The 17,279-nt window shown below is 41.2% G+C and overlaps 1 protein-coding gene across 1 annotated transcript in view; it reads left to right on the plus strand.

Annotated features, from left to right (window-relative positions):
* Positions 1–12,230: 12,230 nt before the first annotated feature.
* The window catches only part of PAK5 (p21 (RAC1) activated kinase 5), a gene marked incomplete at both ends in the record, with an annotated part of 97,958 nt that continues 92,909 nt past the window's right edge, over positions 12,231–17,279 (plus strand). Inside the window, one exon of the mRNA XM_079783302.1 lies at positions 12,231–12,434. Coding sequence (XP_079639428.1) covers positions 12,231–12,434 — 204 coding nt within the window. The remainder of the gene's footprint in view (positions 12,435–17,279) is intronic.

Consider the following 17,279-nt stretch of genomic DNA (forward strand, 5'->3'; position numbering starts at 1 on the left):
GGTTATATTATGAACCGATCCTAGGTGTTAATTCCTCTGAATCCCAAATGTGTGATGCATATTATACACTGAGTGGCCAGATTATTATGATCTCTGAACGCATAATAATCTGGCCACTCAGTGTATACCCTATATAATAAAAGGCTAATATGCAAATTGTCCCCTCAACCAGGAGTTCGACCAGCAGGCAGGCCGGCCAACCGCCCATGTCCCCTCCCCCTGGCCAGGCTGGCCAGACCCCACCCATGCACAAATTCATCCACCGGGCCTCTAAAACACACACACACACACACACACACACACACACACACACACACACACACACTGAGTGGCCAGATTATTATGCGTTCAGAGATCATAATAATCTGGCCACTCAGTGTATATTACCTAAAAGCAGCATAGCTAAAAGCCTGGTGAATTTTTTGTTCCTGATTCTGAGACTATGACAGATGTATATCCGAGCAATGACATCTCAACAAGGGGACAGTGTGGCTGGTGCCATCCCCACTGCAGTACAGTTCCTCGGAGTCATCTTTCTTCTACCAATGACAGGCCGATCATTAAACCTAAATTATCTGAACACAGGAAGGTATTTCAGAAGTACTTAAATATCCATTATTACATTTACCACGTCCTTCAAAATAGATCTGAGGGTAAGAAAAGAAAAATCTCCTCATGAGGGAGTCAGTGAGAAAAGAATCACTCCTGAGATGTACATTAAAGGCATTTTTAATTCTGTGCTCACATTCTAAGAAGCCAGCTGTCCATCTAGCTGAAAACCTTACTAGTCTAGTAATTGCATCAGACTATAGAAGTAATTATAAGGCTTGCAAGTGTACCCCTACGTTGTTGTCAGTGCCAAAGCTTAGACCAACATTGTTTTGAAGGTGAGAGGGAATATGAACAAAAAGACTGTTTACTAGATTAGCTCCAGCTCTGTCATCTGGTGTCTGCCCAGCCCATGCTAAACATGGCCCCTCTCTACCAAATATTTCCTCCGATGCACTCAAAGCTCCTGAAGTATGTCAACCTAAGAAACATCCAAACCTGTAGATAATTTTTATGAGTTTATTTGAGCCAAATTGATGGCATACTTTGGGTAGCAAGATCTCAAATGCTCTGAAGAGTAACTGGTGTGCAATTTCTTTTATGCATCTGAAATTAAGGTGACATAACGAAGATTACATGAAGGTGGGAGAAAGCAAGGCAGGTATAGAACTACAGGCTAGTTAAGATTATAGACTCTCTTGCCCTGGCGGGTTGGCTCAATGGATAGAGCATCAGCCTGCAGACTGAAGGGTCCTGGGTTAGATTGCAGTCAAGGGCACATACCTTGATTGCAGGCTCCTCCCTGGCCCAGGCCCTGGTTGGAGGCAACCAACTGATGTGTTTCTCTCGCATTGATTTTTCTCTCTGTCTCTCCCTCTCTCTTCCACTCTCCCTAAAAATCAATGGAAAAATATCCTTGGGTGAGGATTAAAAAAAAAATTATAAACTCTTTTGAGGTTGTCCACTTTAGGAGGGATCTGAAAAGAGACATTTTCAAAGATGTGTTAACCTAGAGGCACAGAAACAATGGACACAATTTACTTGAGGCAAAGCTAAGCCCTTACTAAAGAAGTTATGTCTGGGGCATGCCTGCCACATAATGGCCTGCCCTGTTGGGAATTTATAATTAGATCACCCCAGGAAGTTACTTTCCAGAGAAACCCTTTTTCATCCACGAGTATATCCTTATCCTTATTAGTATTATTATAAACTATGCTCAACATGAAATTCACCATTTTAACCATTTTTAAGTGTGCAGTTCAATGGCATTAAGCATACGTACATTGTTGTGCAACCATCACCACCATCCATCTTCAGAACCTTTTCATTTTCCCAAACTGAAACTCATTGAACAGTAAGTCCCCACTTCCCCCGCCTCCCAGCCCCTGGCAATACCATTCTCCTTTCTGTCTCTATGACTCAGCTGTTACACCACTCCATGAATTTGACTACTTTAGATACTTCATATACTAGTAAGTAGAATCATACAATACTTGTCACTTTGTGTCTGTTTATTTTACTTAGTATAGTATCTTAAAGATTCATCCATGTTGTAGCATGTGTCCCAAATACTTTTTAATAATTTTGAGCACACTGGAAAGCTAATACCTTTGAATTTATATACTGTAGCCCAAACTCCATTCAAAATCCCTGATGAGCATGCCAACATTTGGAAAAGTACAGATATTTCCCACCAGTGTATCACTGTTCTTACTGACTATTCCAACCCTACAAATTAATAAGGAATGCCAGAAGTTTTAAAAATGTATAGTTACCAGGCATATATATATAAGAAGGTAGCCTTTGAGCAAGGAAGTTGAAAATGGAATTCAGAGTCCTGAAATTGACTTCTTGAGGAGAAATAAAAATGTTAGTGGCTATTTTCCAGGCCAGTAAGCATGTTGCAGTCTGGAAGAGTTTTAATATCTACCTGCAAATCACTTCATTTTCTGTGTAAACATGAAGAATGTTCTTATCAGTTCTCCCCCCACATGCTTGTGATGGTGAATATTATGTGTGTCAACTTGACTGGCTAAGGGATGCCCAGATAGCTGCTAAACATTATTTCTAGGTGTGTCTGTGAGGATGTTTCTAGAAGAGACTGGCATTTGATTTGGTGAACTGAATAAAGCAGATGACCCTCCCCATTGTGGGTGGGCATCCTCCAATTCCTTGGGGGCCCAAATAGAACAAAAAGAGAAAGGAAAGATGCATTTGCTCTCCCTGCTTGAGCTAAGACATCCATCTTCTGCCCTTGGATTTTGATCCTCCTGGTTCTCATGTTTTCTGACTCAGAACCTAACTGACACCATTACCCCTGATTCTCAGACCTATGGTCTCTACTGAATTAACCACTAGCTTTTCTGGTTCTCCAGATGATAGATGACAGATCATGGGACATCTTGGCCAACATAACCACATTAGCCAATTCCTATACTAAGTCCTGTTGGTTGTGTTTCTTGGGAGAACCCTGACTTATACAATGCTTATCCCATAAGCTGAGGACCTATGGCTAGGAGACATTCTAGAGAGTCGAGAAATAGGGGAAATTTGTTTATGTTTTATCTGTCATATGCACTTTCTTTACATGCCTCCATCTGCTCATCCAATAACAAATCACTTTCAGTGGATTTAGCTACCACAGAATTAGGTAAGCTTGCAAACACTCAAAACCTATAGCAGGTAATGTAGACTAGAAACAAGGGTGAAAAGGGTGCAGGATTAGAAATCTACCCATGATTCTAATGAACCTTAATTAATGAACACTCAGACTCTATCAACTGCCACTTCTCAGGCAAAATGGGCTGGTGCCATTTGGAAGCTGCAATCGTCATCTGAACATCAACCCATTGGATGGATTTTTAGTTTAATTTGAATATACTAGTATTCTGATGTATGTTAATTTTAACAAGTGCTTGTTTTCAATTGATTTGAAAATATTTTAGTACATAAAATACCACAAATGGTTTACAAAACAAGTGTAAGAAATCTTGTGGTTCCCTGACCTGCCCCGTGATAACTCCAAGTTCTGCTTCCCAGAGGCCACCATATATTTTTTCAATTTGGGCCATTTTTCCCCCCAGTTTTTTACATATGGGCCCATGTATATGTACACAGCTATATAAAATTTAGGACTCTCCACCCTTTTATTTTCTGCTGCAATAGATAGAATTTAGCTTTATTATGTTATCTGTCCACCTTCTCTATTTTTTCAGTATAATTCTTTTGGCTATTTTTGGTTATAGCAGTAAATGGTCCTTATAGTTTGTGATTTTTGTCACTGCATACTGATGAGCCAAGAATTATATTATGATTTTGTTGTCTTTCTATTCCAGTTTTTGGTTTTCCCAAAGTTTGTCTTTCTCTTTTTGTTATAATGGGCTTCTTTAGAATAATCCCCCCTTTTTTTAAGAGCTTACATCTTTCAAGGTGACATGTATTTTTGTTGTTGTTCATCTTCAAATTTCCTGCTGCTTTTCGATGTCATACAGGCTCTGGGAGCCCCCTACCCACCCACCCAACCAGACTACCTGTGCATCCCAGGCTGGTTCCAAGTACATGATTATTGATTTTGCCTAAAGTTTACTGAAAATGAACATAATCTCATACTGATGATGCAACCTAACAGTTAATACCAGCCCTTAAGAGCCAAGTCTGGAGTTAGGTAGATTTGTATTCCACTCCATTTCTGCCACCGGTTAACCATGCCGCCTTGGGAAATATAATTGTTTAACCTCCCTAAGCTTCATTCCCTGTACTTGTAAAACAAAGGTAACACGTTCCAGAAAGGGCATGAGATAGGGCAGTAAGAAGTTTGGAAAATTCCTTGGCAAGTGAAATGGGGAAACTTAGGCAGATGGCTGAACAAAGTGTCCCAGCAATTTACAGCCAGATACAGCAGGTCACTGGGACAGAAAGCCCCAGGTACCTAGCAATAGGCAAAACTGGTGCAAGGCCTCAGCCCCAGGTGGCTTTTCCTCCCCTGGCATATCACTGGCCATTTGGTTTAGACCCCTTGACCTTTTCTCCCTAGAGATAACATCTAGGCCTCAGTTGTATTTCAGCTCCAGGCCCAGAAAAGCAGCAAAACCAAGTTGGTGACACTAGGACCAACTGCTATGACTAATGACCCCCTGCCCTGATGCCGACCTATCAGGGAGACCATCCCCTAAATGCCCAGCCTTTAAAACACTCAAGATGAAGGGCCCAGTGTTCCCCCCCTCCCAGGAGCAGGTCCCTGCCTTTCCTTTCCTCCTCTTATTTCCCCACTGGCATGCATCATCTAAACTCTAAGGGACCTCATGAGACTTGCAACCAGGGGAGCAATGGGCAGCAGCAGCTTGTCCTGAGCTAACCCCCTGAATCTGTCTCCAAGACACCCTTTTCTCTAGCCCTGCATTGAGCTGACAGCAGCCTCACCTCGGCTCACTTCTTTTCCATAAGGTTTCTAGAGCCAAAACAGACCTGCCGAGGCTCCCTCCTATTGCTCGTTCTATCCTAGGCCCTTCCTGTTTCACTGTCCCCAGCTTTACTAAATGTCCTCACAAAATCACCTGGACTTGTGTTGTGAAATCTTTCCTGCACCAAGAACTCACACACTACTGGCTAGCCTTAGACAGATCCACTCTAGGCCAGTCCCTGTTCAATAACAATCAGAATATAAGAGAATGGTGATCACACATAGCCTAGACTAGGGGTCGGCAAACTGCGGCTCGCGAGCCACATGCAGCTCGCGAGCCGCGGTTTGCCGCTCTGTTGACTAATGAGTTTGCCGACCACTGGCCTAGACAATCTCTGATTCCAGAAAATACTTTCTTCATTTTAGCTAGAATTTTTATTGTTGATGTTCTTTTCAAAGGACTTCTTCTACTTTCTTACTTAGTGTTTCTAACTAGTCAAATTTGGAATTATGTCCATTTATAGAGGAAGCCTCTCTATCTCAGAGAGGCTGCCAGGGCTATCAGGCATGCCACACAGCAGAAGGGGAGAGGTATTCAAGGCAGCAAGCCTGGAGGAGTGCACAAGCCTGTTCTCAGGGTGTGGACTACCTGAGCCTGAATCCCTTTTCAGCTTCTTCCTACTTGGGTGAACTTGGGTGCATTCCTTAACATCCCTGGGCCTCAGTTTCCTTATCTGTATAGTGGGAATAATAGTCTTTACTATGTAAATCCCAGTAAAGAGAATATGCAAGTGTTCATATATAGAACAGTGTCTGGCACATAATTAGCCCTCAGAAAGTGTAGTTTAAGGAACATTTTCTGGTCCCTCGTATGGCACTGTGCCACCACCACAAAGCATCTGACAAATAGTCCCACCCAGGCACTCTTCTCCTTCTTGCTAGCTCACTATCCCAGCCAACAGACCTGAATTGGGGGATGCCATATGCGGGAGCTCTTAGAGTAGCTGTGTGCTTAAATTAAAGCAGGACCACCTGCTAAGTAGGGTCAAAAGCTGGGTTGTCCCTGTGAAAGCAGGTTTAGGGCTGAGATGACAGTGAAATTTCAGAGCATTGCATTGGAGTCTAAGAATTTGGATTTCCTTCAGACTCTTCCAAGATACACCTTCCACATGAGAACATGTAGGGATCAAAATCACCTCTCAAAACAGTGTGTGCCCTGAGTTTTGCAAGAGACTTTCAGAAGCATGAATCTGGGGGGAGGGGGGGGTCAGCTTACTATCTTCTTCTTCATGTTAGCACAGTAAAGGCTTTGAGAAGTTTCATAAAGGAAATTTATGTAACCCATTGTTTCCCAAATTTATTTGAGGAAGATATCAATCCCCTCCCTCCCAATTCCCCTTTCAGAGAGTTGGGTAGTGCTGATTCACACTAGCAGGTGAATGCTCACATGTGTGTTTAATAATGAAACCAGAGGATTAGATAATAGAAGATATTAAGTCATGAAATGGCTAATCTTAAAGCCTATGACAGGTTTTCTGTACTAAGCAGTGTCTACTGTCGAAAGTAAGAAATGTCATACCTGTAGAGTATTTTTCTGAGTTTATTTGAGCCAAACTGACAGTTGCCAGGAAGCAAAACCTCAACAAATTGAGGAAACGCTCCAGAGAATGGCAGTTCTGCACCTTATTTATACATCACAATCAAAGAAGGAGGCATAAGGAAGGTTACATGAAATTCATTGGGGGTAGACTAGGGAGGCGGGATAAAGAAAAGCAGGGAAATCTCTGAGATAGGATAAGAAGTAAAACTGATAGACACATAACTCTTTTACATTGGTGGGTAGTTAACAACTGGCATTTACAGCACATAGAGATGGTTTGCAGAGAACACAATAACAATGAGGGATTCTGTGCTCTGGTGGGAGATTCTGCCCCAGGGGGCTGACTTTCCAAAGGTATGTTATTTTAGATGCAATATGACAATAGACAGGCTCAGGTAAGTAGAGATAAACCTTTGTCAAGGAAGGTACTGGCCTAGGACTGACTACCCACCATGACTCGCTTTTAGTTAGGAAGTTTTCATTTCAGACCATGTGGTTACGTTAGGTCTCTGAGTTTGTAAGGCTGCCATGCAGGCCTGCCCTGAGCTTGTCAGGGTTAGCATGTGGCCCCTTTTCCATCCACACTATCAAATGGTTCTGGAGGGTCTGCTGGAACTCAGGAGCGGGACGAGTATTCCATGCGCTGGGTTGGCAAGGATGCTAAATAGCAAGGGTCTTCTGTTCCCTGTGAGGGGTTCTCCTCCAGCCTTCCCTGCTCAGTGACAGGTCTACTCAGTCTCAGAAAAAGGGTCGACATGTCCAGAGAGACATGAGAGGAGCCAAGAAACCTCCAGAATCTCACAGTTACCTTGTTAGAGCCAACCTGTATTTCTAGGGGAGCAGGGTTTTCTAGGAAGGGCAGGGGTGTGTCCAGTAACGAAGGCAGATGCAGGGCAGCCACACGTCGCCCAGTGATGAAGAGCAGGTACTTGGAGGTTCTGAATGCCCAGCTTTGCCAGTGTCTAACCCGGGCTCTGAGCTTCTGTAAAATGGAGATATGACAGAAACACCTCTTGTGCAGAAAAGAGTTGACACAGCCGGCCCGGGATTGCTAGCTAAGAAACCCCTATTTGTCTGGTGGGCGCTTGGCTGGCATCGGGGAACTTGGGGTTTAGGAGGGCTCCCATCATTCCCCGATAAGAATGGCTCAGTGTGGCTGAACAGTTTATGCAGACAGTATAGTTTATGCTGAACCCCTGCTTTCCTTCTGGAGTCTGAAGTTTTGGCACGGACCAGGCAGACGGTGCCTATGTGACCGGTCCCAGTAAGATCCTCAGCACCGAGCCTCTCTGAGCTTCCCTGGCAGACCTCATTTCACAGTGCTGTCACAGTTCAGGGCTGGAAGCATTAGTCCCGTCTCGTGTGAGTCCACCAGAGAGGACCCCTGGGAGCTGTGCCTGCTTCCCTCCAGACTTCGTCCCATACACCCTTTCCCATTACCGGTTTTGCTCTGTGTCCTTTCACTGTAATAAATCACAGCCATGAACATGACCATATGCTGGGTCCTGTGAGGTCTCTGAGCAAATCACACCTGGGTGGTGTTGGGGACCCCACGTAAAGGGTTGTGGTCATACACATTTTACATGAGGTCATACACATTGAACATTTCGCACCATGCCAGGGACAGGCAGAGACACATCAGAGAGAAGGAAGCATCATCCAAGCAGGTCTTCACTTCCCTACCATGTGGCCCCTGCCCCGTGGTGCTAAAAAGCACCAGGACTTTGTCCACCTTTCCCCTGAGTGGGGGGTCCTCACTGCTGTCAGAGTAATGGCCATCACTGGGGGCTGCCCTATAGCATGGAGAGTCTCTCTCTGCATTTAGTGTGAACTTCACAGGATTGCTGCCGTAGGAGTTGGAACTGTTTTATATTTTCCTTTTCACTTGCTTCCTCTATAACTCTTTAACTCAAACTTATTAGACTATTGAACTGTATTTGTTAACATTTAGGTTACATGTGTATAGTATCACCGGATGCAACATAGGTAAATTAATTCAGCTGTGGGTTTGCTCACTACAAGTGTCTTATTGAAAAACAAGAACAGTATTAATTCATTAAAATTTTCTTTTTTATACTCCCCCACTTGAATGGCATAGCAACCACTGGGAAATTCATAATCAGGAAGGGAATAGTAAGGTGTTTCTGTTCTGGTTCTAAAAAACACTTGGCTTAGCATTTTCAGTGCTTGCTCAGATGAATGCATGCAAAAGAACTCTTCTAAAATGATTTTTCTAAATTGTTGTTTTTTTAAAAAATGGTCATAAGGTTTACTAAAATGTCAAGTGGACTCAGCTAACACATGACCAAATTATATTTTCCAATGTATTTTTTTTTTTCACTAAATAACACGGAGAGATGGAATACAGAGCAACTTACTTATTTGGTATAATTTCCTGGCCATTGAAAACATTGCAGGCCCTCAACCACCGTGACAGGAGTGTAATAGCCAAGACTCTTCTGAGGTAACACAATTGTATAACAGTCAATATAGCTACTGGATTGGACATTGTTACTTGAGACTGTGAAGCAGCAAAAACAAAGAGAAAAATGGATATCTGAAGATGCAAGGTATGGGAAAATAATCAGGTTTTTGCTTCCTCTGACAGTTAGCTTTTTTCCATGCAACAATTTACTCCAAAGTATAATGGCCTAAAGCAAAGCCATTTATTTGTGCCCTGATTCTGTAGGCCAGTACTTCGAGTCCAGCTTGTCTGGGTGGTTCTTCTGCTGGTTTGCATGGGCTCCTCGTGGCCAGCTGCTGCTCAGCAAGGCGTCTCTGCCTCCCAGGCTGGTGGCTGCTGGCCTGACGGGTGCCTGGGCCACATGGTCTGTCATCTCCCGCAGGATGACCTGACTCTCATACTGGCAATGGTTCCAAGAGCAGCAGGAGGGAAAGCCCCAATGTGCAAGCACATTTCATCCTTGTGTCACTGTGGTTTCAGTTGTCCCATGAGCTACAGCAAGTTACATATTCAGGTCCAGAGTCCATGTGGGTGAGGCCCACCCCGGGGCATGAACACTGGGAGGCATGAAGCGTCAGGGGTCATTCCTGTGACAATTTGCCACAGCTGGGTTCCATCACTTCTTTGCCCTTGGCTTAAAATCAGTTGAACAAGTTTTGTTAACAACTGGTAGCAATGTACTTAAAGAATAAAAAACATATAGTTATGTTTGCCAGGAGAAGCAATATCAAGGTGTTTTGAGCTCTTATTATATTTCATTAGTTTTTCATTAGCACCTTATTTAGTTTTCTAAATTAGTCTGAAGTAACAACCAGGATGGATGGGAGAAAGGACTTTGATTGATAGAGTCTGGGAAGTAAAGTTGTGAAGGATCTGACTGCTGTTGAGAGAATATATATCCAGTGCTGTGATCTGAATGTGACCCTCCAAAATCCATAAGTTGAAATCCTAACCCAGAAGATGATGGGATTTGGAGGTAGGGCCTTTGGGAGGTGATTAGCTCATGAGGGTGGAGCCTTATTAAAGAGGCCTGAGAGAGCACCTTTGTCCCCTCTACATGGTGAGGTTACAGCCATTTAGGAAGCAGGTCCTCACCACACACTGAATCTGCCAGCACCTTGATCTTGGACTTCTAGCCCCCAGAACTGTGAGGAATAAAGTGCTATTGTTCATAAGCCACCCATCCTCTAGTATTTTGAGGATGTAATAGGAGCTCCAGAAAACTGGAAAGCAACCGGAAGATCCTGCTCACCAAGCAGGGATACGTGTAAAAAAAAAGAAAGAAATTTTAAGGAAGGATGAAGAGGAGAGAGGGAAAGAAGAAAGGGAGAGAGCAAGGGAAGATTTAACATATATGGAGCTCTGACTCCAGGTGCTATTCTCTGAACAAATGTATTCTTGGTAATTTTAGTCCATCAGCAAATATTTCTTGAGTCCTACTGTGTGCTGGAAAATGGCAAATAGTAATGAACAAGCAGGCAGCATCCCTTCTCTCATGGATCTTATATTCTAGTAGGAAAAACAGACACCAGGCACACTGTCACCCATAATTAACTGACAGCAAGTGGATATATGGTGTGAAGAATAGGTACATAGAGCTGAAAAGGTGTATAGTCTACCTGTTCAAGTCTGAGGGCTAAGATAAGGCTTCCCTATCAAAGCAACAATGAAGCCAAACATCATCTCATATGATGCGCATCACAGTTTGGTCAGGATTTCCCAAGTGATCATGATTGTCCTGGTCACAATCACTTAGAGAAGGAAAACCAATTACTCAATATTACAGAGAATAGGTGATTTACCTGGAGTTCAAGCCCAGGTTATCTTACATGTTTCTATGACATAAAGCTCACAGTGTCTATTTTACACATTTTCTAGAGAGGTATTTTGGTTACAGGATATGTTTTAATTAGGTAAACTACATGGTTTCAAACTTGTAAAATGCATTATAAAAAGTTCTAAAAATAATACACAGTAAAAAGTGGGTCTCCCTCCCTACCCATCCCCTCTCCCCCAGCTACCTGCAGGTAATGCCAGTCGAGTTCCTTGTATATTTGTCCAGAAGTATATTTAATACTTGTAGTACCTACTATGTGCTAGGTGCTTTTCAAAGTCTTTTACAAATGTTTAATTCTAATAATAATTTTATATGGTGAATATAATTCTTAACTCCATTGTTCATGTAGAGTTAGTTATCCCTCAGTACCCAGAGGCGATTGTTTCTAGGATCCCCACAAATAACACAATCCATGGATGCTCAAGTCTCCTATAGAAAAGGGCATAGTAGTTGCATATAACCTACACACATCTTTTTCTATGGTTTAAATTATCTCTGGGTTACTTACAAAGCCTAATACAATGTAAATGCAGTGTAAATAGTTGTTATACTGTGTCTTTTATGGACAACTAAAAAGAAAAACTCTGTGCTGTACATGTTTAGTACAGTCACAACTATAGTACAGACACAACCATAGTAGACCTAACTACATAGTACTTGTCAGCCACAGTTCAACATTTTTAAATACTTTTGATCCACATGGATGTGAAACCTGGGGATATAGAGGGAAGACTCTGTGCACATATTATATTTTTCCACACAAGTATTTTAGATTGCAAGTGTGCACCAAACTTTGCAGTACTTTTTCTTGTGTAGTAGTCAGCTTTTCCTTTGATAACACCACATAACAAACAAGTCCAAAGTCTCAGAGGCTTAATTAAAAACATTTATTTCTTCCTCATGAGTCAGCTGTGGCTCAGTTGGACTTGGCTCCAACTTGAAGTGGGATTTGTGTCTGCTTCCTGCAGCTCTCCTTCTAGAACCAAAGCTGAGGTCGCAGCATCCACCTGACAGACCTTCATGCCAAGTGGCAGGAGCACAAGATGGAAAGTGGAAACACACAGGGCATCCTGTACTGCCACACTGTCTTCTTCCATCCACAGTCTAATAGTCAAAGCAGGTCACATGGCCAAGTTCAAAATCAAGGGGCAGGGAACTATAATCCACACAGCAAGTTCAAGGAAAGAACAAAAACAACCATAACACTGAATGAAATTAACTACACACCCTGAAAACCCAACTTTCATCTTTTGTAGCTGGTATATAGAGGAACTACTGAAAAGATTAACTGTGGATGAATTAATAATTTCCCTGTGGTCTTCTGCTGGCAACATATAAACAGCTGCCTCTTTTCTGTTTGCCTTTCCCAGGTCTTTGCATCATGTTTGGAAAGAAAAAGAAAAAGATTGAAATATCTGGTCCATCCAACTTTGAACACAGGGTTCACACTGGGTTTGATCCACAGGAACAGAAATTCACCGGCCTGCCACAGCAGTGGCATAGTCTGCTGGCAGACACGGCCAACAGGCCGAAGCCCATGGTGGACCCTTCATGCATCACACCCATCCAGCTGGCTCCCATGAAGGTATGACGAGGATTTGGCTTTAAGTTGACTTGAGAAGCAGGTTGTCATTTGATGAAGCGTCTCATCTCTAAAGGCAAACTATAAAATGCCTACGCAGTGTATTTGTTTTTAAATATCCACAGATTAGCCACAATTATTTTTCAATGATTATAATGCTCACCACTTACTATAAATGGCAGCATATGCAAAGGATCCTCAGCTTTTACATGTGAGATATTTTTTTAAAATCAGACACATAAAATAAAATCACAAACTCAGAAACGTTTATTGCACTTCAAGTGATGTTTGCTAATCTTTATATTGAAAAATATTACTCACCCCTTCTGGTAAATATTGGCAATAACTTTTTATTAAACTTTATATTAGACAATCTTTTGTTGTTTTGCATTTGCCCTCCGAATGTTTGAACTCTTATATAAAATTTAGTATTAACGTATTTTAAAATAATTTTATATATATGCATATATACACATGTATAGATTTACACATATACAGGTTTTATATATGTAATCATATATATTTATATATGCATGCATACATATATGTTCAAATTTGTTGCTATAGTATAAGAAACAGCTATTTTAAATAAAAGTGAATCATTTGAGTAATGAAATAAGATATAATTACCCTAAAGAAATGGCTAGTAGATTTTTGGCAAGAAATTGTCATGAAAATAATTGTGTTAAAGCGGAACTCAGATCCAATAAATTTCAGGTACATTAAGTTTCTACAGAGAAAATGCAGCCATTTTCTTCTGTACCTCAGAATAAGAATTCCATAGATTATCAAGTAATTGCCCCAAAAGCTCCTTAAAGTAGTTAAACATTTCTGAATTTTTATTATGATATCCCAATAGATCAGATTCTATTCTATATCTCTTGCTCATTATATTAGTAGACATCTGAGCTACATGAATACCTTATTCTATGTTAACATGAATATTGACTAGATTGTATTTAAATGATAGGCAAATTAAAAGTGGATGCATTCTTTTAAAGGAGGCAAAGTAGGATCACAGTTAATAAATTATGGGAAAAGCTTATTTATAAGCTGTCATCTGAGCTGACTAAATTAGAATTGCAATTCCATTGTTTGCGCATCATTTGGTCATTCTGTTCTGGTATTGAATATGTGAATATGTTCTACCTAAAGATCAATGCAGAGTCTTCTGATCCTGTATCTTATAAATTTCATTTTCTGATAGGGTTTTGAAACTTTATAAGCCAGATAAATGTAAAATATACAAAGATGGATATTTGAAAAGGTAAATCTTTAGGAACAAAAGGACCTTCCATTTTAAACAGGTATTGATTGAGAGTTAATAGAAACTGACTAATTAACCAACTCTACTGGTTAATAATAGGCAGTATCATACTATTGAGCATATGCCCCCAAGAGTAGGCTAATGCTTAATTATTGCACTTTAAGTGATGTTTGCTAATCTTTATATTGAAGAATATTACCCACCCCTTCTGGTAAATAAATATTGGCAATAACTTTTGATTAAACTTTAAATTAGATTATCTTTTATTGTTTTGCATTTGCCCTCTGAATGTTTGAACTCTTATATAAAATTTAGTATTAATATATTTTAAAATAATTTTATACATATGCGTATATACACACATGCATAGATGTACACATATACAGGTATACCATATACCAAATAATAGAGTAGACCACATCTGAAAAGAAGTAGGGATTGGGAAGAATTTCCTTTTTTGGTTTCATTAGTTTTCTCATATCCCAAGTTTTTATAAAAAACTAGAAAATGGAGTGTTCAGTATACTCAGAAAATTCCTCTGCTATTGGTTATCATGGTAAAGGGAAAAAATGCCCAAATGACAACCACCTTGAGTACAGTTATCATTTGACGAGGCCATTCTAGAAGGATACTCTAGAACATTCTAGAGTCTTAGTGTAACATTCTAGCTGAAGGCCCAGGATAAGTGCTCTCTTTTAGAGAGCATGTTCATTATTAGGTGAAGACAGGGTATCAGTTATTTCACCATGATTTTTCACTTGTCCAGGCCGTGGCAGGTCCTGGCCAGCAGTGAAGGAGGAAGCTCCCATCTCAATGATAATCCACCATGCTCAGTGGACGTAGGACTAAAGAGGACCATTTAGCTCATTTTTCCCATCTTCTGGATGAGCTGGCTTATTATCCTCTATGACAGAATTTAAAAGCCCCACTGAGAGTTAGAGCAAGGTTTGCTAAGTACTGAGTTCCTGAGCCCCATGATGCTCCTACTCACTTTATCACTTTCTAACCCTAATGCCAAATGTGTGATCATCCTGTCCCTATGACATGAAAATATTTGTTATAGATGCTTAAATGCCATCTGGGGGGTGACTGGAAAATACATCTTGAGTATAGATCCAGTCCTGTATTTCTGCAAATGAGACTTCAGGCACAGTTTTACCTGTGAGAAAAAAAATAAAATAAAACCAGACAATAAATGACAAACAATGGTCAACTAGGTCAAAATTCCCCCAGAAAGAGTGGAGTTAATCAATTGTTTTTCTCACCAAACTTCTTTAGACTGGTCCTCTTTTTCTCTAAATCCCATGAGTGCAGTTAGCACTGTTGGCAGCTCTTGGACACATTGGCGGTTCCAGAGAATCCTATTGTCTCTACCAGCCTCTTAGAAAAGGGAAAGTAAAAGGTTTAAGGGGCCAAAGTATACCATGTAGATTGGATGATCCCACTGTTTGGAAGTGTCTTCTCTGGAGAAATCATCCAAGTCACTGAGAATTACATATTATAAACTATGCAGAATATATCTCAGAAGCTAGAACAATCATTGAAAATAAGAAGCTGTGAATAAATCAACAGAAAGGAGTGAATACATAGAATTGTGCAGATTTAAAGCCATTTTGGCACAGTTATTTAAGTAGAACCAACAATTCTAATTTGGTCCAGTTGTCTTTATTTAAAAGGAAAAATGAGACAAGAGATCATGACATAAAAGCAGTCAATGGAAGAAGGGTACAATGCTTTATGTCTTGCCAAATGCCAGTTTTTCAATATTTGTGAACTTCAGACAGGCTGGTTCTGAATGGAAATCTATGATTGCAACCAACTCTCTCTTCTGTATTGATTTGGGTTTTCAGCTGTTCCTATTCAGAATTTTCTTTAAATTGCACGCCATATGACTTTATTTGTAGTTGTAGAGGACTCAGAGCCTTCTGCAGAGTCTTTCATTATGCACGTGATCCACACAGTTTTCTCATGTGAAGTAGGCAGAACATTTAAATAGGAAGTGTCAATGAAAGTGTGCACCAAGAAGCAAGTGAATAAATGCCCAAATGCGTGCTGCTCACCTGTCTCCAGGGTGGCCTGGCTGCTCCTTGGGCTGATCTTATGTGAAGTTAAACAGCAAACCTCCAGATCACAAGCTTCTCTCCCGACTTCTGTTGGTTTCTCGCTGAGTGGCCTGTCCTGACCTCCTGTCAGCTGAACTTGTCAAATGAGGATGGTGGTGCTTTGATAACTGGAAAATTCTATATAAAGGGAGATGATATTGTCAGGAATGCCTTATTTGCCCCGGAGCTTCTCTCCTGGCAGGGGTGACCTAACTGAAAATAACACTTCTAAGTCAAAAGAAAAAGCATGCGGCTCTCTCTGTGACTCCCACACATGCATGGAACTTGAAAGATTTAATTTTACTCTCATTTAGCATCTTATAGAATTTGGGGCACTAAGATGGCCACTGTAGGCTTCTTTGTGGCACTGTCAACTCCTAGAATTTTTATCATTTTTGTCTTGTATCAGTAAATATAAGCATTGTATTGTTGCCTCTGTATAAACTAGTGAGAAGGCAATTCATCAATACTTTGATCATTTCTAAGCAGCACATCACTATCCAAGTGTTTGAATGCTCCTGCTATTACCAATAACATTAAAACTTCAGTGGAAAAAAAAAAAACTGTGCCTGAGATGGCACAAATCTAAGCATTTGCTATCATCACATAATCCACTTCCTTTTGAGAATCTTTGTATTAGTTTTCCATTGCTGCATAACAAATTACCACAAACTTCATGGCTTAAAGGAATACACATTTATTATCTCACTGTTTTTCTGAGTCTGGAATGGAGGCAGGCTTAACTGGGTACCTCTGTTCAAGGGCTCCCAGACTGCCATCAGCTTGGCTGCACTGCCCTCTGGAGGCGTGACTGGGGAAGCATCCACTTCCCAGCTCCTTTAGGCTGTTGGCAGAATTCACTTCATCTCTGTGGAACTCAGGGTAGCTTGCTTCTTCAAGGCCACAGGAGAGTGAGAGCCACTCTGCTTGGAGTCTTACGTACTTACCATAACAGAATCACAAAATGATATCCCAGCACTGATGCTGTGTCATGTAGAACAGAGCCGTGTAAGTGACATCCCATCACCTCTACCATGTCCTGTTGGTTTGAAGCAAGCACAGGTCCTGCCCTCGCTCATAGAAAGGGGATTACACAAGCTGGGAGCCCCAGCAGGGGGCGTCACCCTAGGGCTTGTTCACTCTGCTCCCCATTGTCTCTCCCACATGCAAGATACATTCACCCCAACCCCAGGTTCCCTGAGGGTCATCTTACCATTAGGGCAAAGGTGGGGAACATCCGGCCTGCAGGCCGTATAAGGCCCAAGAAATCATTTGGTCTGGCCCTGCCAAGGCAACTGCAGGTGGAACTTGAAATTCAATAAATCTAGGAGCTTTTTTTCATAGCAACCTATATTTATATTAAGTGAATTATATTAAGTGAATGATGTTATAAATATCTAAATGGCCCTTGGCAGAAAAAAGGGCCCCCACCCTCGCATTAGGACATCATTGTAAAGTAAAATTGGGGTTAGGTGTGGA

Source organism: Cnephaeus nilssonii (assembly GCF_951640355.1).
Source record: "Cnephaeus nilssonii genome assembly, chromosome: 11".
NCBI lineage: Eukaryota > Metazoa > Chordata > Mammalia > Chiroptera > Vespertilionidae > Cnephaeus > Cnephaeus nilssonii.